The 18,399-nt window shown below is 45.3% G+C and overlaps 1 protein-coding gene across 2 annotated transcripts in view; it reads left to right on the forward strand.

Moving 5' to 3' along the window:
* Positions 1–2,372: 2,372 nt before the first annotated feature.
* The window catches only part of LOC114490703 (histone-arginine methyltransferase CARM1-like), a 230,287-nt gene continuing 214,260 nt past the window's right edge, over positions 2,373–18,399 (forward strand). The window contains exons 1-2 of one of the 2 annotated variants that reach the window (XM_036021699.1): positions 2,373–2,490; positions 2,527–2,680. In XM_036021699.1, the coding sequence (XP_035877592.1) occupies positions 2,473–2,490; positions 2,527–2,680 (172 nt within the window). In that variant the 5' untranslated portion in view covers positions 2,373–2,472. Of the gene's footprint in view, positions 2,681–18,399 lie in introns of both variants that reach the window. The other variant, XM_036021697.1, reaches the window with a different exon arrangement.

Consider the following 18,399-nt stretch of genomic DNA (forward strand, 5'->3'; position numbering starts at 1 on the left):
TGGGTTACCCAGGTGATATGCAGCAGGACTGATATTGGGCCCCAAATCTGCCTCCTCCCAAGCCTCCCAGTGGACTCAGCATGGCGTGTGCCGTCCTTGGACTCCCGACCTTGTGGGGCTCCCTTGCACCTCTTGCCAATAACAACCTGCAAATGTACCTGCCGAAACTGGAAGGTGGAGCATCACTTTGTTCAGCATCAGCAGGGAATGTGCACAAGCGACCTACTCTTTCTGGAGGTTATGAAAGAGGAAGAATCTGGAGCATGGCTTGGTTTCCCTAGTTTGATCCTCTGACTTCCATTCGATCTCTGCACACAGCTAGTAAGGCACAGCCCACCCTGGCATGCACCTCAGCTGGCAGAGCAGAGACCGGAGCACAGCAGATAAGCCAGCCCATATGCTCTCATCAACTTCCGGCTGTGGGACAGAGAGCCTCTCTCTCCTCAGGAATTCTGGAATTAGTTTTAGAAACTTGGGTGAGCCTGCAAAGAAGGTGCTGATGACAGAAATGAAGAGGTGGAGGAGTGTGATGGCTGTTAGAAAACAAGTTTCGGGTAAGTTAAAAATAAAAAAAATCCAGTGGTGGTTCAAATAGATGATGTGATTGAATCTACCTTACACTCAATAAAGAAGTAAGAAAATATGATTCGTGGACTTTCTGCTGCTCATGCTCGCTCGCATAGGGTGCAAATGTCTCAGGTGCAAAACAACTACTGGAAGGGAAACACTTGAGGGAAAGTCTAAGCAATTCTTAACAGTCCGTGTGAGGGTGGCAGGATGAGAGGAAAGGAAATCAGAACCTTTAAAATATTTCTGTGATCATAGTTCTGGGTGCTCAAAGGTCTTGAACTGTATGCATTTGGAATACCAAGAATTTAGTCTACCAGCTCTTAACTTTGAGAAGTGATACAGGGGCTATCCATGGTCTTACTTTTCTATCTGCTCTATTGTAGAGGACTTATGCCTCTTGTAAATTGTGGCTCTGGAGGAGTTAATCTTTGTGCCTTAGTCTCCTCATCAGTGAAAATGGGGGTAATAACAGTGTGTCTGTCACAGGGAAGGGGAGGAGTAAATGAATTAATGCACATAGTGTGCTTAGAACAGTGCCAGGCATGGAGTGAGCACACGGTGGGGTAGACATTGTGCCCCCAGCTGCCTCTGCCCTTCGGTTTTCTGCTCTTCCCTCAGTCAGATGATGGGAGTTTGGGAAGGCTTCCAGTCTCCCTGATCCGAGTCACAAGTGGGGCAGACCCATCACAGCAAGCCAGTCAACTTCAAATATCCCGAGCTGCCTTGTAGTTAGAGAAGGAGCCTTGCCTTTGCCGCAAGGTTCAGGGTTCAGGTATCAGCGACTGCTTCCAGCACGGGACTACGGCCTGTCCGTAAGGTGGAGACGAAACCATCTGGTCAACTTGAATTGAGTCCCTAAATATAGGCCTGAACAACACTTAGACTTCCCAGCGTTTTAGTGAATCACGATATTTTGAGTTTTTGCTCAGGTTAGTCTTAAGTTGAGTTTCTGTTCTACGCGTTAATGCGGGGGGTGGGAAAGACTGCCACTACTTTGTTTTAAGTAACGGAACTCCAGATTTATTGAGAGTATGGTGGGAACATGATATATATTGCCCTTTTATGTATCTATATGTAATGGAATATTACTTGGCCATAAAAAGGAATGAAATCATATCGCTTGCAACAACAAGGGAGACCAACAAGGTGTGACTTGGTTCCCCAGGGTTTCCAGGCTTCGTCCTTGGACGCTGGAGCCGGCTGCCTAGGGTAAGTAGCTGTTGGCGTCAGGCGTCAACCTGCGGACAAGAGTCCCTGGCCCTCCGACCCTCTTCTAGGGAAATGCTCCCAGTCCAGCAGCAAGTTTTCAATTCCAACTTAAGTGAGGGGAGACGAAAGCGATCATTCGTCACTCATACCCAGCGAGTTGCCGAACCCCCGGGATTCCCCATCACCTCCCTGCTGCGGTCGGGACCCTGTCAATGAGGAAAGAACATGGTACTTGGGCCCGCTGCTCCTAAGCGGGCGCCAGTAGCCCCAAAACCTCCACAAGAGCGAGGCCCGTCGGAGAGCCCGGGCCAAGGCCGGTTCCAAACAGACTCCCCGGCCCGCTGAGCAATCCCGGCGAACAGCAGGTGTCACCCTTCTGCTTCCAAACCCTAACTGCCTCCAGGTGCGTCGCGCGCTCTCCAAACTTGAGTGTTCTCAGCTGCAGCCCGGCGGGGTGCTGCGCCCACGTGCACGTCCCCCGCGCGCTCCCGCGCCCGGGGGTGGCGGGGGGGCGGTGAGGGGTGGAGTGCTGCAGGTGTCCGAGAAGCCGCGGGCGTCTCCGAGGGCGAACTCGCAGCGGAGGTGAGGAAGGTGGCTAGCCTCGCCAAGTCCCTCCCCCTCCACGGCGGTTTCCCCGGGCGCCCGGGGCACGGACCAGGCGCCGCCAGGGCTCCGGGCCGAGGCACGCGCACCATGGCCGCGGCCCCCGCTCCGGCCCCGGCCCCCGCTCCGGCCCCGGCCCCGGCCCCGGCCCCGGCCCACCGGCACTACCGCGTGCAGCTGCGCTTCCTGACGGAGGAGCAGCTCTTCGCCCCTGGGCCGCTCTTGCCCCCCAACCCGACGTCTCTGCGGCTGGAGGTGCAACCCACAGGGGAGGAGGCGGACGCTACAGTGACTGACGGTGAAGTACTGGGCGCCACCCACCCGCGCGAGTCCCGCTCCCAAGTTGCGGCCCGTGGGCGCGCGGGTAGAGGGTGGGGCGGGGTGGAAGGGAAGTGCGAGGGCGGGCGGTGAGTGAGCTCCGGTCGCGCCTGGAGGGGCGCGGGTGCGCACTCTCGGGGCTCCGCGCAGGTGTGCCGCCGGACAGCTGGCTCAGGGAACTGCGGGGCGACCACCCTGTCCCGGAAAGGACCAGTTGGTACAGTTGAGTCTTTATTGCTCTCAGAGAATTTGGGCGCCGCGGGGAGAGGGCCCTTGAGAGCTAGGCTTGGCGGTAAATTGGAGATGTCAGAAGTTGGGTCCTGAGAAGGGAGGCTGGAGTTGCCCTCTCTGGGAACTACATCGCGGGCAGAGTAGTACAGGAACAGATGTGCCCTCACCTCCAGGCCTGCCTCACCTGGAGTTTAGGAGAGCGAAGTTGGAAATGCAGAGAGCACCGGGGAGGGGGAGCGGGGCGTGTACCTGTCTGAGCCGCTGTCGCAGCCAGTGTGGCGTCCACTAGGCATTACTGTTTGGTTCAAACACTGTTCTTCACCAAGGACCTGCAAGTGCAATCACCTGGGTTCCTTCAGCTGCTCGTGCGTTACAGGACTGCTTCCGGTTTATGTAGGGTCTCAGACCTTTCTGAGAATTCAAGGAAATCTACAGAACCCGGCCCCAGAAAATGCACTTACTTGTGCACTGACCCTGCATACAAATATGAGGGCTTCACTCCTCCTCCCCGCAGCTTCTAACCCAGTTGTAGTTAAGTGTAGGCACCAGAGCTGGAGGCAGCTCCAAGACTCCAAGGCTCTTGGGGTTTCTTCTCACCCTAAATTATAAGATGTCAAGTTCAAAGTCCTCTCTGCACTGTGGTGTGGTTCCACTGGGAATTTCAAAGAACTCACACATACTGTCTAAGGCCCCTCCGTGTAGAATACAGATTTGCTGCTGCATCTCCAAGGCCTTAGAGCAGAGGCACACAGTAGGCACTCAGTAAATGCTGTGGAACGAAACACATACTCCGATGCACCTTCTCCCTTTACATGAATCTGGGATGGGGAGGTTTGGGTATTTAAAAAAGGAGTATTAAATACCATTTGACTAATGTCTTAGGAAGCTGGAGGCTTGGCAAAGGATCAAAAGGCTGACTCAGCAACTCATTGACTTGTCTCTGGGATGAAGAAAGAAAAAGGAGTCGCTTTCAGTGTTTCTCCTGGGAATTCTGAAACACAAGCTGCCAAAAAAAGAGTTCAGTTTGCTTCGTATGGTAATCTTGTTTAATCTGTAGCCAGGCCTAGAGAGAAACAAAAGTGCAGATTTGAGATTTACCCATTACTTGGTGTCCTATGAATTTCTTTCCTGCAAATGCGTGTTAAGAAATATCCTAGGTTCAAGGTAACTGAAGATGCAGACTCTCCAATGCATTATCCATTGGCTGGCCTGTGAGAATATATTTATCTTACAGAGAGGAATAGGCTTCCCCTCAATGCAGTAAATTGAGTCTATAGATGACCTCTGTGGTATGTGTTGAGCCAGACTAAGGGAAATGGAAAGAATAATTAAATCTTAGGCAGGCAGTCATTGTCACCAGATTTTAACTAAATTCCTTGGAAAGTTCACTAAGAAGGAATCAGACACCTCACTCCCTTAACAAGTTGGGCCCCAAAGTGTGCTCTGTATATGATCACAGTTATTGGAGCTTACCACTCTTCTATGGAGAGGTTTTGGAGGGAGATTATTCTGGGGTTTGTTTTTGTATTTTTTAGTAGCTCATTTTATTCTGTGACCAATTAGACCCCTGCAGACAGTGGCCAGGCAGAGCAAGCTTAAAAACAAATTCTAATAAACTAGTAGAAGAAAGATTCTGCTATACACAAATATCCTGGATTTAACAGCAGAATTTCAAATGGGTAAGCTATCTCCTGGGATGACGAGTGGCCCAAGTTCCTTAACGGGCTTTAAGAATGGGTCTGAGCAGTGCACCTCGAGAAAGTTACAGTTCCTCAGCTCGCATCTGGAATCAGTTGGTAGATAAGTGTGTTGTGGAGTGACACCGCCTGGGTCAGACCCTGGCACTGTGTTTTATTAGCTGTGCTGCACTTAGCCAATTACCCTATTTAAACTTTGGCTTTTTTCATCTGTAAAATAAGGGTGATGATACATGGCATATTGTTAAATAAAATAATGCATACATCATGCTTGGTACAATGCTAGGCATATGTTAAAAGCCAAAGTATTCAATATTATTATTATTATGTTTATGTTCTTCTGAGGAAATGCAAAAAAACATTTTCCTCAGGCTGTTTTGAGGAATAGCTGGGCTGTAGTTTTGTGAAGATATTTCAAGAAGACAAATTAAATCTTGGAGAAATTGAATAATCTTGCAGATTTCCAATCCCAGTAGCTTGTGTAAATAATGGAACAGAACCAGATAAACCAATTTATTCTCTTTTTGAGCCTCCAATGTGGACAATGACTTTATGAATGGAACATACCAGGCCATCCAACAAGCAATGCACTCCAGCTGGTGAACTCGGGGAAGACATTCATTCATTCATTCATTCATGCATTCATTCCTTTTCTTAAATATTTCTTGAGTCCTTATCCTACCAGGAGCCTGCCTGAGAAAATGTTTAATTCATTCTCCTGTCCCAGAGCTTTCCATAATACCTAGTCCCACAAGCATTGGTAAATGTTTCCTGAGTGAATCCGTGATCTAAGTCAAGAATTTTTAAATCTTGCTAAAGTCCCACTTAAAACACTGAGCACTGAGAGTGCCGAATTTCAGCTGCCCCCAAAGGATCCAGACACTGACTTGACTTACAGTCTAGAGGGATGTCTTTCATGCAGCATATTAATTGAAAATTTGAGGTGTAGTATGGTCAGCAAGTCAGGAGATGACTGCTATTGGCCAGCCAGCGTGTTCCTCACAGTTTCTAAGGGGAGGGGCACTCCACAATGTGGGTGGGCGCACGAGTTGCTCAGGAGGCAGATGGAGAAAGGGGGGCTGGGGGCAAGAATGGGCACAGCTGGGTAAGCAGGTGTAGATAGGCGAGGGTCGATAATACCTGTCGGCTCTGGGGTGTAGGGAATGTGCCTCGCCGTGTGGGGCCTGGTCATGTGGTGACTAGGGCTGTGGACAGTAGCCCTGGAGTATGAGCCCCGAGAAGCTGGTGGTTGAGCGTGAGCTCTGGATGGGTTGGCATTTGAAAAGTATGCTTGCAGGTGAGTTGTTTACTGTCTCTAAGAATTGGCTCACCTGGGAGGGACAATCTCTCCAGGGGCAGCCAGGCCCCAAATGTCAAAGCATCAGAATACAGAAAATAAAAGACGGGGTTAATACAAGGGAGAGTTAGAATACAGGGGATTAGTAAGTGGATAGGGTGGGTGGGAGTGGATGTGGTCTAGGCTCGCAGAGTGGCTGCAGGTGCAAAGGGCTTGCAGGTAAGGACTTGACCTCAGGTGATGGGAAAAAATATATATATATACTGTTTTCATGACTTAAGTGTGTGAAACAACTGGAAAATGAAGGGGAAACCAAAAAATGGGTGGGGGATGGGTCTGCTTTTCACCTCTTTCTCCAAGCTCTCTGTCAGCCCCATGCTGGGGGAGTCAAGAGCTAAGATTGTATCACAAAAAGGCTAAGGGTAGAGTGGACCTCCAGGAGAGAACATTTGTTTCCCTTTTTCAGTTTAGAATTGTCTTTTAATTCATCTGTAAGAGTTAGGAAAATGTATAAATAAGCCACATAGGTAATCAAGTAAAACAGTGCAGTGGTTTTGTCTCTGAGATATTGTAAAAGGATTCTAGGTTGGGTTTTTTTTGTTGTTGTTGTTGTCGTTGTGGTTGTTCTCTAGTAGTTGCTCATCTCATTAGAGGTGGAAAAAAAAAGAACAGAGGAAGAGGCAGAGAAAAACATCCTTTGTATCACATGGGAGTTTTAACCTTCCTTCATTAAATTCTGTAAAAACAATTATTAAGTTGAGGGCCATGGACAGAATCCTGCAGTCAGTCACCTACATACCACATAAGCATTCATTACTTTTCATTCAACAAATCTTTATGGAACATATATCTGTGCTATCTAATCACTGTGCAAACAATGAATTAGTTGGACAAAGACCCATCTTTATGGCCCTACTATTTTAACTGGGGGAAGACAATAGCCAAAGACACAGCAAGATAATTAATTTCAGATCGAGATAAATGTTTTGGAGAAGATGAAGAGAAGGAAAAAAAATTGAGACAGAGAGACAGGGAAGCCAATTTAGATAGTGTGGTCAGTGAAGGTCTCTCCAAGGAAGTAATATTTGATCTGAGGCAGGAAGAATGAAAGGAGCCGGCTCAGCAGAGAGCTGGGGGGAAAGTGCTACTGGCAGAATGACAGCGAGCAGGCGCTGAGGCCAGACGGAGGGAGGCGGTGTGTTTGCCATGATGGCCAGTGCAGCTGATGCTTGTTAAGAGAGACGGGGAGTAATAGGGGTTAAAGTTAGCATCCCAGTTATTGGAACATAACAAACTACCTCTAAACCCAGTGACTTAAAATAACTAGTGTATAGTGCTCCCAGCCTCTGTGGGTTAGGAGCCAGGCTGATCTTGGCGAGGTGATTCTTTCACACCTTGTGGCACCGACTGAGGGTTCTCATCGCCGTTCAGCTGGTGGCCAGCTTGGTCTGGGACAGCCAAGAAGTTTCATTCACCTGAGCTGGTCTCTGGGCAGTGCGATGGCTAATTTTTTGTGTCAGTTTGGGTGGGCCATGTGCCCAGATACTTGTTCAGATATTATCATGGATGTTTCTGTGAAGGTGTTTTGGGGTGAGATTATTTAAATTGCTGACTCTGAGTAAAGCAGGTTACCCTCCAGAATGTGGGTGGGCCTCAGCTAATTAGTCGAAGGTGCTAACAGAACAGAGACTGATCTTCCCTGAGCAAGAAAGAATTCTGCCAGCAGGACTTGGGCTGCAGCACTGGCTCTGGCTCTTCCCTGAGCTTCACCCTGCCAGCCTGGCCTGCAATTTTGACCTTGCCAGCCTCCATAGTTGTGGGAGTCCATTCCTTGAAGTAAATCACTTTCCTTCTATATGCACACACCCTATGGGTTCTGTTTCTCTGGAGAGCCTCCGTGAATACAACGGAGTGACTCACTGTAGAGCTGGCATGTAGCCTCTCCATGTGGCTGGGCTTCCTCCTGCATGGTTTCCTTGCCCCGTACACTTCTTCCATGGAGACTCATGCTTCCAAGTGGGAGTTTTCGGGCAGGTAAAGCAGAACCCGCATTACTTTTAGTGACCCATCTGTGAGAATCAATTGACATCACCTGTGTCACACTCTATTGGTCAAAGCAGTTACAAGCCTGCCCAGGTTCAAGGGGAGAAGATGTAGACTTCACCGCTACATGGGAGGAGTGTCAAAGTAATTGGGGACAATGTATTGAAATTAGATGAACCAGTTCATGTGGGATGTATAGTCTCTCTCTTTCTCTCTCTTCCCCTTCCCCCCTCCCGCTTTGGCTGCCTTTCTCTCTCTCTCTGGTTTTAGAGGGGTTATACTAACAGTCCTCTTCACCATAATCACTGAAAAAGCTGATCAGAGAGCATGAACCTTCACATATACCACAGTAAACTCCCTAATTCTTTCCTCGTAAATGAACTTGTCCCCTACTCCAAAAGGGAAGGAAAAAACCACACACACCTCGGCCTACCACTTTGGCAAGGCAGCCCAGAAAACTCCGTCTCTGCAGGCAGGCAGACCAGGAGGCAAGAGGGCAGGTGGCTGGGCTGGGCAGGCTCCTGTCTTTCTCCCCAAAGCCTCAGTCAGAGAACCTTGGATGGGGAGAGTGAGGTGGGGAGAGAGGCTGGAATTGTCCTGGGACACAGAATTTCTCACTGTGGCGTGAATAGCTTTTGTGCTGGGACATCCTTCATTGCGAGAGATATTGCAGAGTGGTTAGCACCCTGGGCCCTTCCCAGTAAATGCCAGCAACCCCCACTCTTGTGCCCCAGATTCTGTGACAATGAAGAACAACTTTCATGCATGCCAGCAAAACTCCTTTCATATGGACACAGGAGGGAGGAAAAATGCAGAATCCTTCCTCTGATGCCCCCCCCACCAGCTGCCCAATCACAAACTTAGAATGCTCTCACACTTTTCCATCTAAACTATCTGAAAATCATTACACAGGTCTTTGGCACGGTGGTCCCTCCCCACAGCCACCGACTACTGCTTCTGTTCACCGTCCAAGCCCACCTTGCTACCACTTAATCCCAGCAACTACTTAGATATTGTTCCGCTGAAGAGTTGTTAAGGCATGTGCAATACAGTCAGAATCCTGCCAACTCACTTCTTTCTTTCATTGTTACTTTACCAGGAGCGACATTTTCATGATTCCATTATAGCTTTCCAAGAAATATATTTAATGAAACTAAACTGGGACTTTCAGTGAGACCTGGTTTTGTGTCCTGGCATTCTGGGGCACGTCAGTGGAGAGAAAGCCTTCCCTTCCTCTGTCAGGCAGTGATGGCATTGCGAATGGATGACAAGTGGAAAACCGTCCAGGGCCCTTGCGCATCTGAGCCTAAAGACACCAGAAGTGAAGCTAGAGGAAAAGATTTGTTTTCCTCGTCAAATAAAGACCCTTTACAATCCCTTTCTCCCCCCATTTTCAACGGTGGTACTAGGATGTGGTCTGTATTCAGCTGATGAAGACATCAGTTCGAAGACAGGCAGTCCACTGATGCTTACAAGTCAGCACCACTGGGAAGGAGAGGCATGTGGGTCTTGGAGTCAATTGTAGATAGCATCGTTGTCCCCACGTTTTAAGAGTTAGTACTCAAAACAAGGAAGTTATTGAGCAAGAAAAGGAAATATCACTGACATCATGTTTGCTCTTTGTGTTGTGACTGGCCACTGGATATTTGAAATAATTACTTTGAAAGCTAAGACTTATAACCATGTACCAGGTTAGAACCTTTCTGATGACGAAGTCCCTCTCCTGGGGATCCTCTTCCTGCCTCTCCTGGGGTCACAGACAGTGAGCACTTGCGCCCCTGGCGGTTTGAAATGGAATTGTGGAGTGAGTGCATTCTGTCCTGAGACCCCATCTTCCCAGGATTTTCCTCCTTCATAAATTCCTAGTGCTGGGGGCTTTCTTCACACGCCAGAATTCCTTTTCCTTCTAGCCAGTGTTTCAACCTGAAAAATTTCCAATAAAAGCCTTTTCCCAGTGCATTACTATTTTAATAAGAGACAAATCCTTATCTCAGAGGAATGACTTTAGATTCTTGAATAAGGTCTTTTTTATTTCCAGGTCTGAGAGAGCACAGGGTATCCCAGATCACTTTCTGATTATTATTTTTACCTTTTTTTTTTAAGCCTAAGCTACTCTTTCTTTGTAGGTGCTAGATACATCATCTCTAGCCTCACAGGAATATCAGAAATATCAAAGTTAGTTTATCAGCTCATTTTGTCTCAGATATATTGTCCTCAAAACTTCCACTTTCCATGACACCCATCTGGTGTGTAGCTGCCCAGCCTTCAACCCTGTTGAAGCTGCACTTCCTGCCACAGTTCCAGAGCTGCATCTGCCTGTAGACTAAGGAAACATTTGCTTATTGTTTGGAGGGAGCTGGATCCTTCAAGGAGCTAGAAACCTCAGTGAGAAGGCAGAGGGACTGACAGTATGGCTTTTGGCATATTTTAGACAGATCTGAGGTTTTCTAAATTCCAGGCCAGCCATCTATATAAAACTGTGATTTTTTTGGTTGTTGTTATTTGCTTCTCACCATTTTATGATTTGGCGGTGAGGTGAGTGGGTCCACCAGATCAGTTCCCCCATTTTATTAGCGTTGTGACCTTGAGCAAGTTTACTCAATCTGCCTGAACCTGAGTTCTCTCTCCTGCAGGCTGAAGTAATTCATACCTCATAAAACCACAGAAAAATAAACATAATGATGAAACCTTAAAAACCTCAAAATGACTTCTATTAGTCTTTAAAGGATGTAAAGTCAAAATCATCAAATAAAACTAATGCAAAAACATTTCACAAACAATTGTAAAGCAAAACTGCCGCTTTTGTGGAGCCGGCATTCTGGTGGCACGCAGAGGGCGTCCAAAGGCTTTGTCCACGCTGGGCCTGCCACGGGCCTGGGTGCGAAGAACATACTTTGTGATTCTGACAGGTCCACATTTGCAATGTGACGTCAGGTCCTGGCTGCCGGTTTGTCGGTGGTCACATTTGTTTCCTCAGCCCCTTGGCCTGTCCAACTTGTTTCATCCAAACTGGCAAGAAAGGCTGATAGCAAAGTGAGAGGCTCAGTCTTACTGAGCTCGCCTTTGGTACAGTTGTCGGTCCCTGGGCTAGTCCACACTCGGAGGGCGAGGAGTGCAGACCAGCAGGAACACGGGGCTCGCTGAGGGTGGTCTTAGAGCCTGCCGGCCACGGGAAGGAGCAGAGCAAAATCACCACTTTTAAAGGGCACACCTTCCAGTACCACCGAGAAAGCCTCAGCATTTTAGTCTGTGCTGGGCTTCCCTTAGGCCTGTCTGGGAAAAAAAAAACAAACCAAAAAACAAAAAACCTCTGTGCTTCTAACACAAATCGCTAGACACCACGTGAAGAATTTTTCTTTCTCAGACTAGTCATCAGATGCAGTCCGTCCCGAAACTCTCAGAGAGCCTGCGGTTAAACTGCAGAACTTTTATGGACATAAAAGTGTACGACCTCTCTCAGCAGCCCTGCACAGATCACTGAAACAGAAAGTCACTCCAGCGTGCTTTCGGCTTCCAGAGCCTTTGCTCTGCTTTGGAGAGCCGGATGGGAGAGGCCCCTGTTTATGAAGAAGACCAATCCCATGGCAGCAACTTCTGTTTAATTTTAAGGCAGCTTTACTTAATCATGACTTCATTCCTTTGCCTTTGGGGCTTAGCTAGCCTTTCTTCTTTGTGGGGAGGAGATGCACTGAAGATAGATTTTGCCTTGTGTTTATGTTCTTACACTGAAGTACTTTCATTAAGTTGCTAACGGGAGCCAGAGTGAGGTGTTGTTTCCAATACTAGAAATTAAAGTGACATTTTATAGAGTGAAACAAAGAAGTTAGTACAGGATGGGAAAGGGAAAAGAAAGAAGAAGGAAGGAAGGAAGGAAGAGGAAAGGAAGTTGGACCCTTACTGAGGATCTGTTGCATGTTACCTGATAAGCAACTGGCAGCTCCATGGACATTGTTGTTTTCTGTACAGTCCGTGTTTTAGGGCTTTAATTCAGTGTCTAAAACATGTTTTACAAGACTTGACATTGACCCAGTTATATTTGCCGTATATATTTAGGTGCTCCTATGTAGGGTCCATAAATGGATATAAGACTTATAGCCTCTTGTTGGATTGCTCCCTTTACCCTTGTGCCATGTCCTACTTTGCCTCTTACTACATAGCCTCTGTTTTAAAGTTTGTTTTGTCTGATGTAGGAATTGCTTCCCACCTTAGCAATATGGATGGCTCGGTAGCATCAACCCCTCTGCTGAGGAACCTTTCCTCGGTGCTGTTAATGTGCTCTTCCTTCTTCTGGAAATGCTACTCCTTGCCCACATCTTCATCTCAGCCTTTTGTACATTTGGGTCCCTCACACCCTCTCTAAAGTTCCGAGTTCAGAAAGGGCTGTCCATGGCGGAAGCGCAGCCTGTCGCCCTGCGCCCGCTGCCGCGGGTGTCAGCCCTCGCGCCTTCTGAGCAGTGATCACAGTCCGCAATGAGAAACTTTGAAAAACTATTTACTCTGGGTGAAGGTCGAAGTTGGACTCCCAGGCTAGAAATCACAAGAGTGTTTCATGAGAAGCCTTCAGCAGAAGGGAAGAGATTGAACCAAATTTATTTGCAGTCTGTGTGTGTCTTTTATTCTGAGCTGGGTCTCTTGTATAGAGCATATATGTAGGTCTTGTTTTCTTATCTGTTCAGCTACCCTCTGTCTGGAAACACCATTTTATATCTTTTTCTGTGAATTGTCAGTTAATGTCTTTTGCACATTTTTACTGAATATTAGTCTTTTCCTCTCATTTTTAAGATGCCCTTATATATTAAGGATATTAACATTTTGTGATATACATGGCAAAATTTTCCGTTTGTCAGTTATGTTTTGAACTGTAAATGTTTTTTTTCTGCATTATATTTTATTAATACTTTTTAAAGTTGCATCAGTATTTTGAGTTCCAAATACATTTTTCTCCATACAGGTAAGAGAAGAATCATGTATGTTATCTTCTAGTGCTCACATGATTTATTTTTTATATTTAGGTTTCTGACCCATCTGGATTTTATTCTTGTGTATGATGTGTATGATCTAGTTGTATCTTTTCCAAACAGCTAACCAGTTGTCCCAGAATCACTCATCAAAAATTCATCTTTGCTCTGATGATTTGAGATGACATCTTTATACTGAAGTTCCAGATACTCTTGGGTCTATTTCTAGACTTTTATTCTGTTTCATTGATTTGTCATTATCTTCATGGTTTTTTTTTGCTTTGAATCCTCACCTGAGGATATGTTTATTGATTTTAGAGAGAGAGAAAGGGAGAGAGAGAAATATCACATGAATGTGACCAAGAAACATCTGTCAGTTGCTCCCCATATGTGCCTCAACTGAGGATCAAACCCGCAGCCTAGCTGTGTGCCCTGCCTGGGAATCAAACCTACAGCCATTTAGTGCATGGGACTGTGCTCCAACTAAATGAGCCACCTGGGCAGGGCTCTTCATGTTTTAATTGCTGAGACTTGGTGGTATTTCTTAATGGATGCTTAGGGGTGTTGTTCCTGCACCCCTTTTTTTTTAGTGGTCCTCTGGCTCTGTATTGTCCCCATATAAAGTCTCCTATTAAGTTGTCCAATTCCACTTAAAAAGTTTGTTGATACTTTTTGGGATTGTGTTAACATTTTATAATAATTTAGAGTGACATCGTTACGATGTGAGTAATCTTTTCCAAGAACAGAGGAGGCAGTCTTTAATGTATTCACATATTTTTGTGCCTTTCAGGAGTGTTTTAAAAATTGCCTTATTTAGTTTTTACAAATTTAATGTTGAATTTAAGTACTTACTCATGGTTGTTGCTATTTAAATGGGGTTTCTTCCATAGTATCCACAAACTGGTTATTGTTTCTGCATCTAAACACTAGCAATTCAGTGCTTTCATGTTAGTTTTATATTCTGCTACTATACTGGATTCTTTTTATAATTGGAGAAAGTGTTACCATTGTTTCCCTATGGTTTCCCAGGTACATGATCATATTATCCACAAACAGAAACTGCTTTCCTTTGCTGATTCTTATCCCTTTCATTGTCATGGTTAATACTTCCAGGCTGAGGTTGAATCACAATGGAGATAGAAGACATATTTTCTTTGTTCTTAATCTTAGCGGAAGTGCTTCTGGTATTTTCCCATTAAGTTGGATGCTTGCTTTAAGAATGAGTTACATATTTTGTATTAAGTTGAATTTTGTCCAAAGGTTTTTTTAACACCTCTGGAAATATTCCTATAATGTTTCTCTCATTAGATCTATTAATATAATGTATTATTTTTCTAGATTTCCTAATAGGGAAACAACCTTACATGCCTTTAAAAAATTGCTTATTCATGGTTTTTTAGATTTTATTGTGATGTTGGATTTTGTTTATTAATGTTTTATTAAGTACTTTTGTATTAATATTCATAAGTGATATTGGTAATGGTTTTATAATTATGCTGGCATTAGCTCATTTCCTTGAAAGAATGATGATGCTCTGGAATAGGTCATAGAGCACTGGGTCTGTGTGGTCATTGAATGTGTAAGAAATTCCCCTGTGAACCACCCAGGTCTGTGCTTCCGTGTGGGGTAGCTCCCTCATAACCTTCTCAATTTCTTTGGTGGACATTGGCCCATTTAACCTTCTCTTTCAATGAAGGATTTTTTAAAGTCATAATTTAAAGTATTAATTCTGTTCCTCGTTTTGTATATTTTTGTATATTCTTTCAGGGATGCCATTTATATCTAATTGGATTATCTTTGCGTATACTTCATTTCAAACACTTTATCTTTTATCTTTTATATTTCTTTTTAAAGCATTTATTCTCTTGGTATTCTGATTTTCTTCAATGCTGTTATTAACTTTTTGTTTGAATATTTTATTCCTTGGGGAGTTCTTATATTACTCTTCATTTCTTATATAATTTAAACTATTCCTTCCATGTTTTTCCTGAATTTAATCAACCCTTGTTTTAGTCTGTTATTTTGTGTCCATTTCTGTTTTGGGTTTTAAAATTTCTGTTGCAAAGTGGTTTGGTTTGCTTTTCGAATCCCCAAATGCTCACTTGAGACTATTTCATTCCTTTTCAGTTAGTGGAATTTTCATCGGCTGAATTAATTTGATTCTCATTTCCAGCTATATTTTTATGGTAGTTATATATAAGTGAAAACTCTCTGTGCCTCTGCACGTCTGTGGACAGGCCTGGGGTTGGCGGTGGTTTAGGAGGTGCCCAGGTCGAGTGCACTGTGCTCCCAGCACAGTGACCCGTGGGCGGCTTACTGGGTGGCTCCTTTTAGTGAGGAGCCACGGCCCTGGGGGCGGGACTTGTTGTTCCTTGTCGTGTTCCTTTTTCTTTTTTACTTTTGCCTTGTACGACCACAAATGTGCTTTTTAAAATTCCTCTTCAACATGTGGTTTGAAAGGGTCCCTCTTTATTTTAAACTCCTTGTCTTCTTAAGTGTTGTTACCTCTCCGAAATTGCCTCTTGACACACTGTTGGCAGTAAGTGTCTTCTTCCCTGTTGTGAGTTTCCTGATCTACAGGACCACTTTTTATCCCCCAGAATTTTCACCCCATGGTCAGCTTTCTCTTTGCCGTGATGGTTTCAGGTCCATACCATGCCTGCTGCTAGTTCTTCCTTCTCTTTCCTATGCAGTTTCTTGGGGATTGCCCATGTAATCCACAAGGGTTTACAGCGGGAGGATGGAGATAACTCGTGGGTATTTCATGTTTATTTTTGTAGTTGCAGGTATTTTGAAGTTTAGACAGTATTTGTCTTCTTATGCTGAAACCATGAGTTTAAGTTCTTCCTGCTATTTTTGTTTGGGGGTGCTATTTTCTGGGTAGATGAGGTCACCACTCAGCTACCCAGAAAATTAAATGTTGAATAATATTGTGCCACCACATAAAACATTTCTAATGATGGCCAACTGTGAGGACCCCAGTTTTCCACTCTTGTCATTCTCTAGTACAGGGGTGTCAAACTCATTTTCACTGGGGGCCACATCAGCCTTGTGGTTGCCTTCAAAGGGGCAAATGTAATTTTGGAACTGTATACATGTAACTATTCCTTAACCAGGGGCAAAGGGCTAGGCACTGCCGCCAGGTAGAGACAAGGTGCTGGACCGGTTGAAACAAGGTGGAGGGCCGGATTCTGCCCCGGGCCGTGTGTCTGCGGCCTGCCTGCGCTCTAGCATGCGGTTGGTGTGTACTGTCATACCTGAGACGGCACCGAAGACTGAGAGTGTCGGAATCACAGAAGATGTGGGTGTGTTTGCAGGTGTGCCCACCACCACACAGCCTGGGAGATAACTAGTGAAAGGGGGAAAATGTGAGACATGAAGTCAAAGCGGCATGTGGGGCAGCAGTTACACGTGCAGGCGTGTCCAGTAAGACGTGTGCTGCCTGCTGTCTCGAAGCGGTGGGCGTGGGGTCGTGGGCCTGCCCGGCCTTCGCAGGCCTCAGCTGCTCTGCGTTATGTTTCTTGTCTCTTGTTCTGTAAGTACTGTGTTACTTACTGGTTTCTTTAATAGGAATTTTACTCTATGAATTTAAGAGCTAGTGATCTCCAAAGAGATAATCGGGAGGAACAAGTTAGGAAGTGTGATGGCAAGAACGTACCTTTTCGTGTGTCGGAGGCTCCAGGTCCACCAACTGCTGGCAACAGTCCCTGTTTCTCTGAGGTCACATCATTAGGAGTAGGAATCATGTAAGATAATCAGTCATTTTTTATCCTGATAAGGTGGCAAAATGGTACAGGCACAGAAAGGTACTCAATAAACAATTATAGGTCAATGAAACACTATCAGAAATAGTGCAAATGACCGTGACGTATCATAGTTGTGTCACTTGCCAGTGACAAAACATGCAGCTTTGGGGAAGGTTTGTGCCAAGGCTGCTGTTCTGCTTCACGTGACACGAAGTCCTAATGTTTGTGAATCCAAGCCACACAGAGAAAACTTCCTTCTCTAGCTTTCCGAGGAACTTGATGGGTCAGAAACTTCAGGACCGTGTGAAAGGTGGGTGCTGTGCAAAGATTGCAGATACGCATGGCCCCAGGTAAACTATGCTAACCGACAGCATAACAACACACTCAAGAAAGAAATTGGGGAAAAGGAGTGAAAACCTAGAGGTGATCACATTAAATGATGATTTGTTAGGGTAGACATCACACATTAGCTCACCCGCTTCCCTCGTCACGCTTTACTCTTTTAAAAGAGTTCAGGCTCACGCTCTTGTTAGGAAGAGTTCACTCCAAATGGAATAAAATTAGCTCATAAAACCAGGAGAAATGTGATTAATTTTTGAGAAAGGTTACAGGAATCCTCTCACTGTAATAATAGTCAAGTAAAGGTGATATGGATTCCAGGTCCCTATTTTCTCTGGAAAAATTATGCTTTCTTACCCAGAAGCTGCGTAACTATACCCACTAGAATGAGAGATGCAGAAATGGTTAAGACACAAGCCCTGACCTCACAAAGCTGTAAGTAAAGGGCCACATCATAGTGTAGGGAAATGCAAAAAAGTAGAACTACTGAAATGCTTTCACATAAGGTAATGTGCTACCATTCTACACAGAACATCAAGGAATCAAATGTTTTACAAAACAAACAGATAAAGGCCTCTTGTAAATGAAAAAAAAAATCACAACTATTCCTGGGATCCGAGAGACAAAGACTGTGGAAGTTAGCTAAGGGAGTGCAGTCTGAACGTTCTCTGGGGAGAGCACAGCAGAGCTCTGGCCTGGCCCCACTGAGCACTGGCTAGGTAAGCCTGTAGATGCATTCCGCCACTCTGAACCACAGTCTCTTCTCATGTGCTTATTAATCTCTAGAGTAGAAAATTAATATTCATTGCTGATAGTTGGCATTTCTCTGCTTTCCTAAGAATGATATTCCTTAACGTCTAAAGAAAAATAATTCGTATTCTGAAGGACTTGTCATCGTGGAAACAGGATAAGAAATTTCCTCGTCTGAAGAAGAAAAAAATAACATCAGAAATGAGTCTCCCCGTGAGGAACAAATAGGCATTACCAAAGAAAACTCGTGAAGTAATCACACAGAACTCCCCCCATGCACAGAGAAGCATTATGAAGGTCCAGACACCCCCCGCCCACCCCGGGACTGGGTTTGCCTCTCAGCTCTGCTCTTTCCTCTAATGTGTTGGGCCAGTTTCTAAACTGTGCCTGAATCTTTTTCCAAGTACTTACAGGGTATCTCACAATAATTTGAAATATTTACAAATATTTTAGGATCTACGGTATCATTAGCTGGACTGGTTTAGACTAACAGCACTACACACAATTCAGGTTCGCTTTCCTCTTCCCTTTCTAAATACAGGTTTTCACTAACCTTTGATTTTTCTGATACCCGAAATTGAAGGCATGGGTGTTCTCTCAAGCCCATCAGGAGTGTATCTCCATGTCATAGGGGGGCT

This window comes from Phyllostomus discolor, chromosome 3 (assembly GCF_004126475.2).
Source record: "Phyllostomus discolor isolate MPI-MPIP mPhyDis1 chromosome 3, mPhyDis1.pri.v3, whole genome shotgun sequence".
Classification (NCBI taxonomy): domain Eukaryota; kingdom Metazoa; phylum Chordata; class Mammalia; order Chiroptera; family Phyllostomidae; genus Phyllostomus; species Phyllostomus discolor.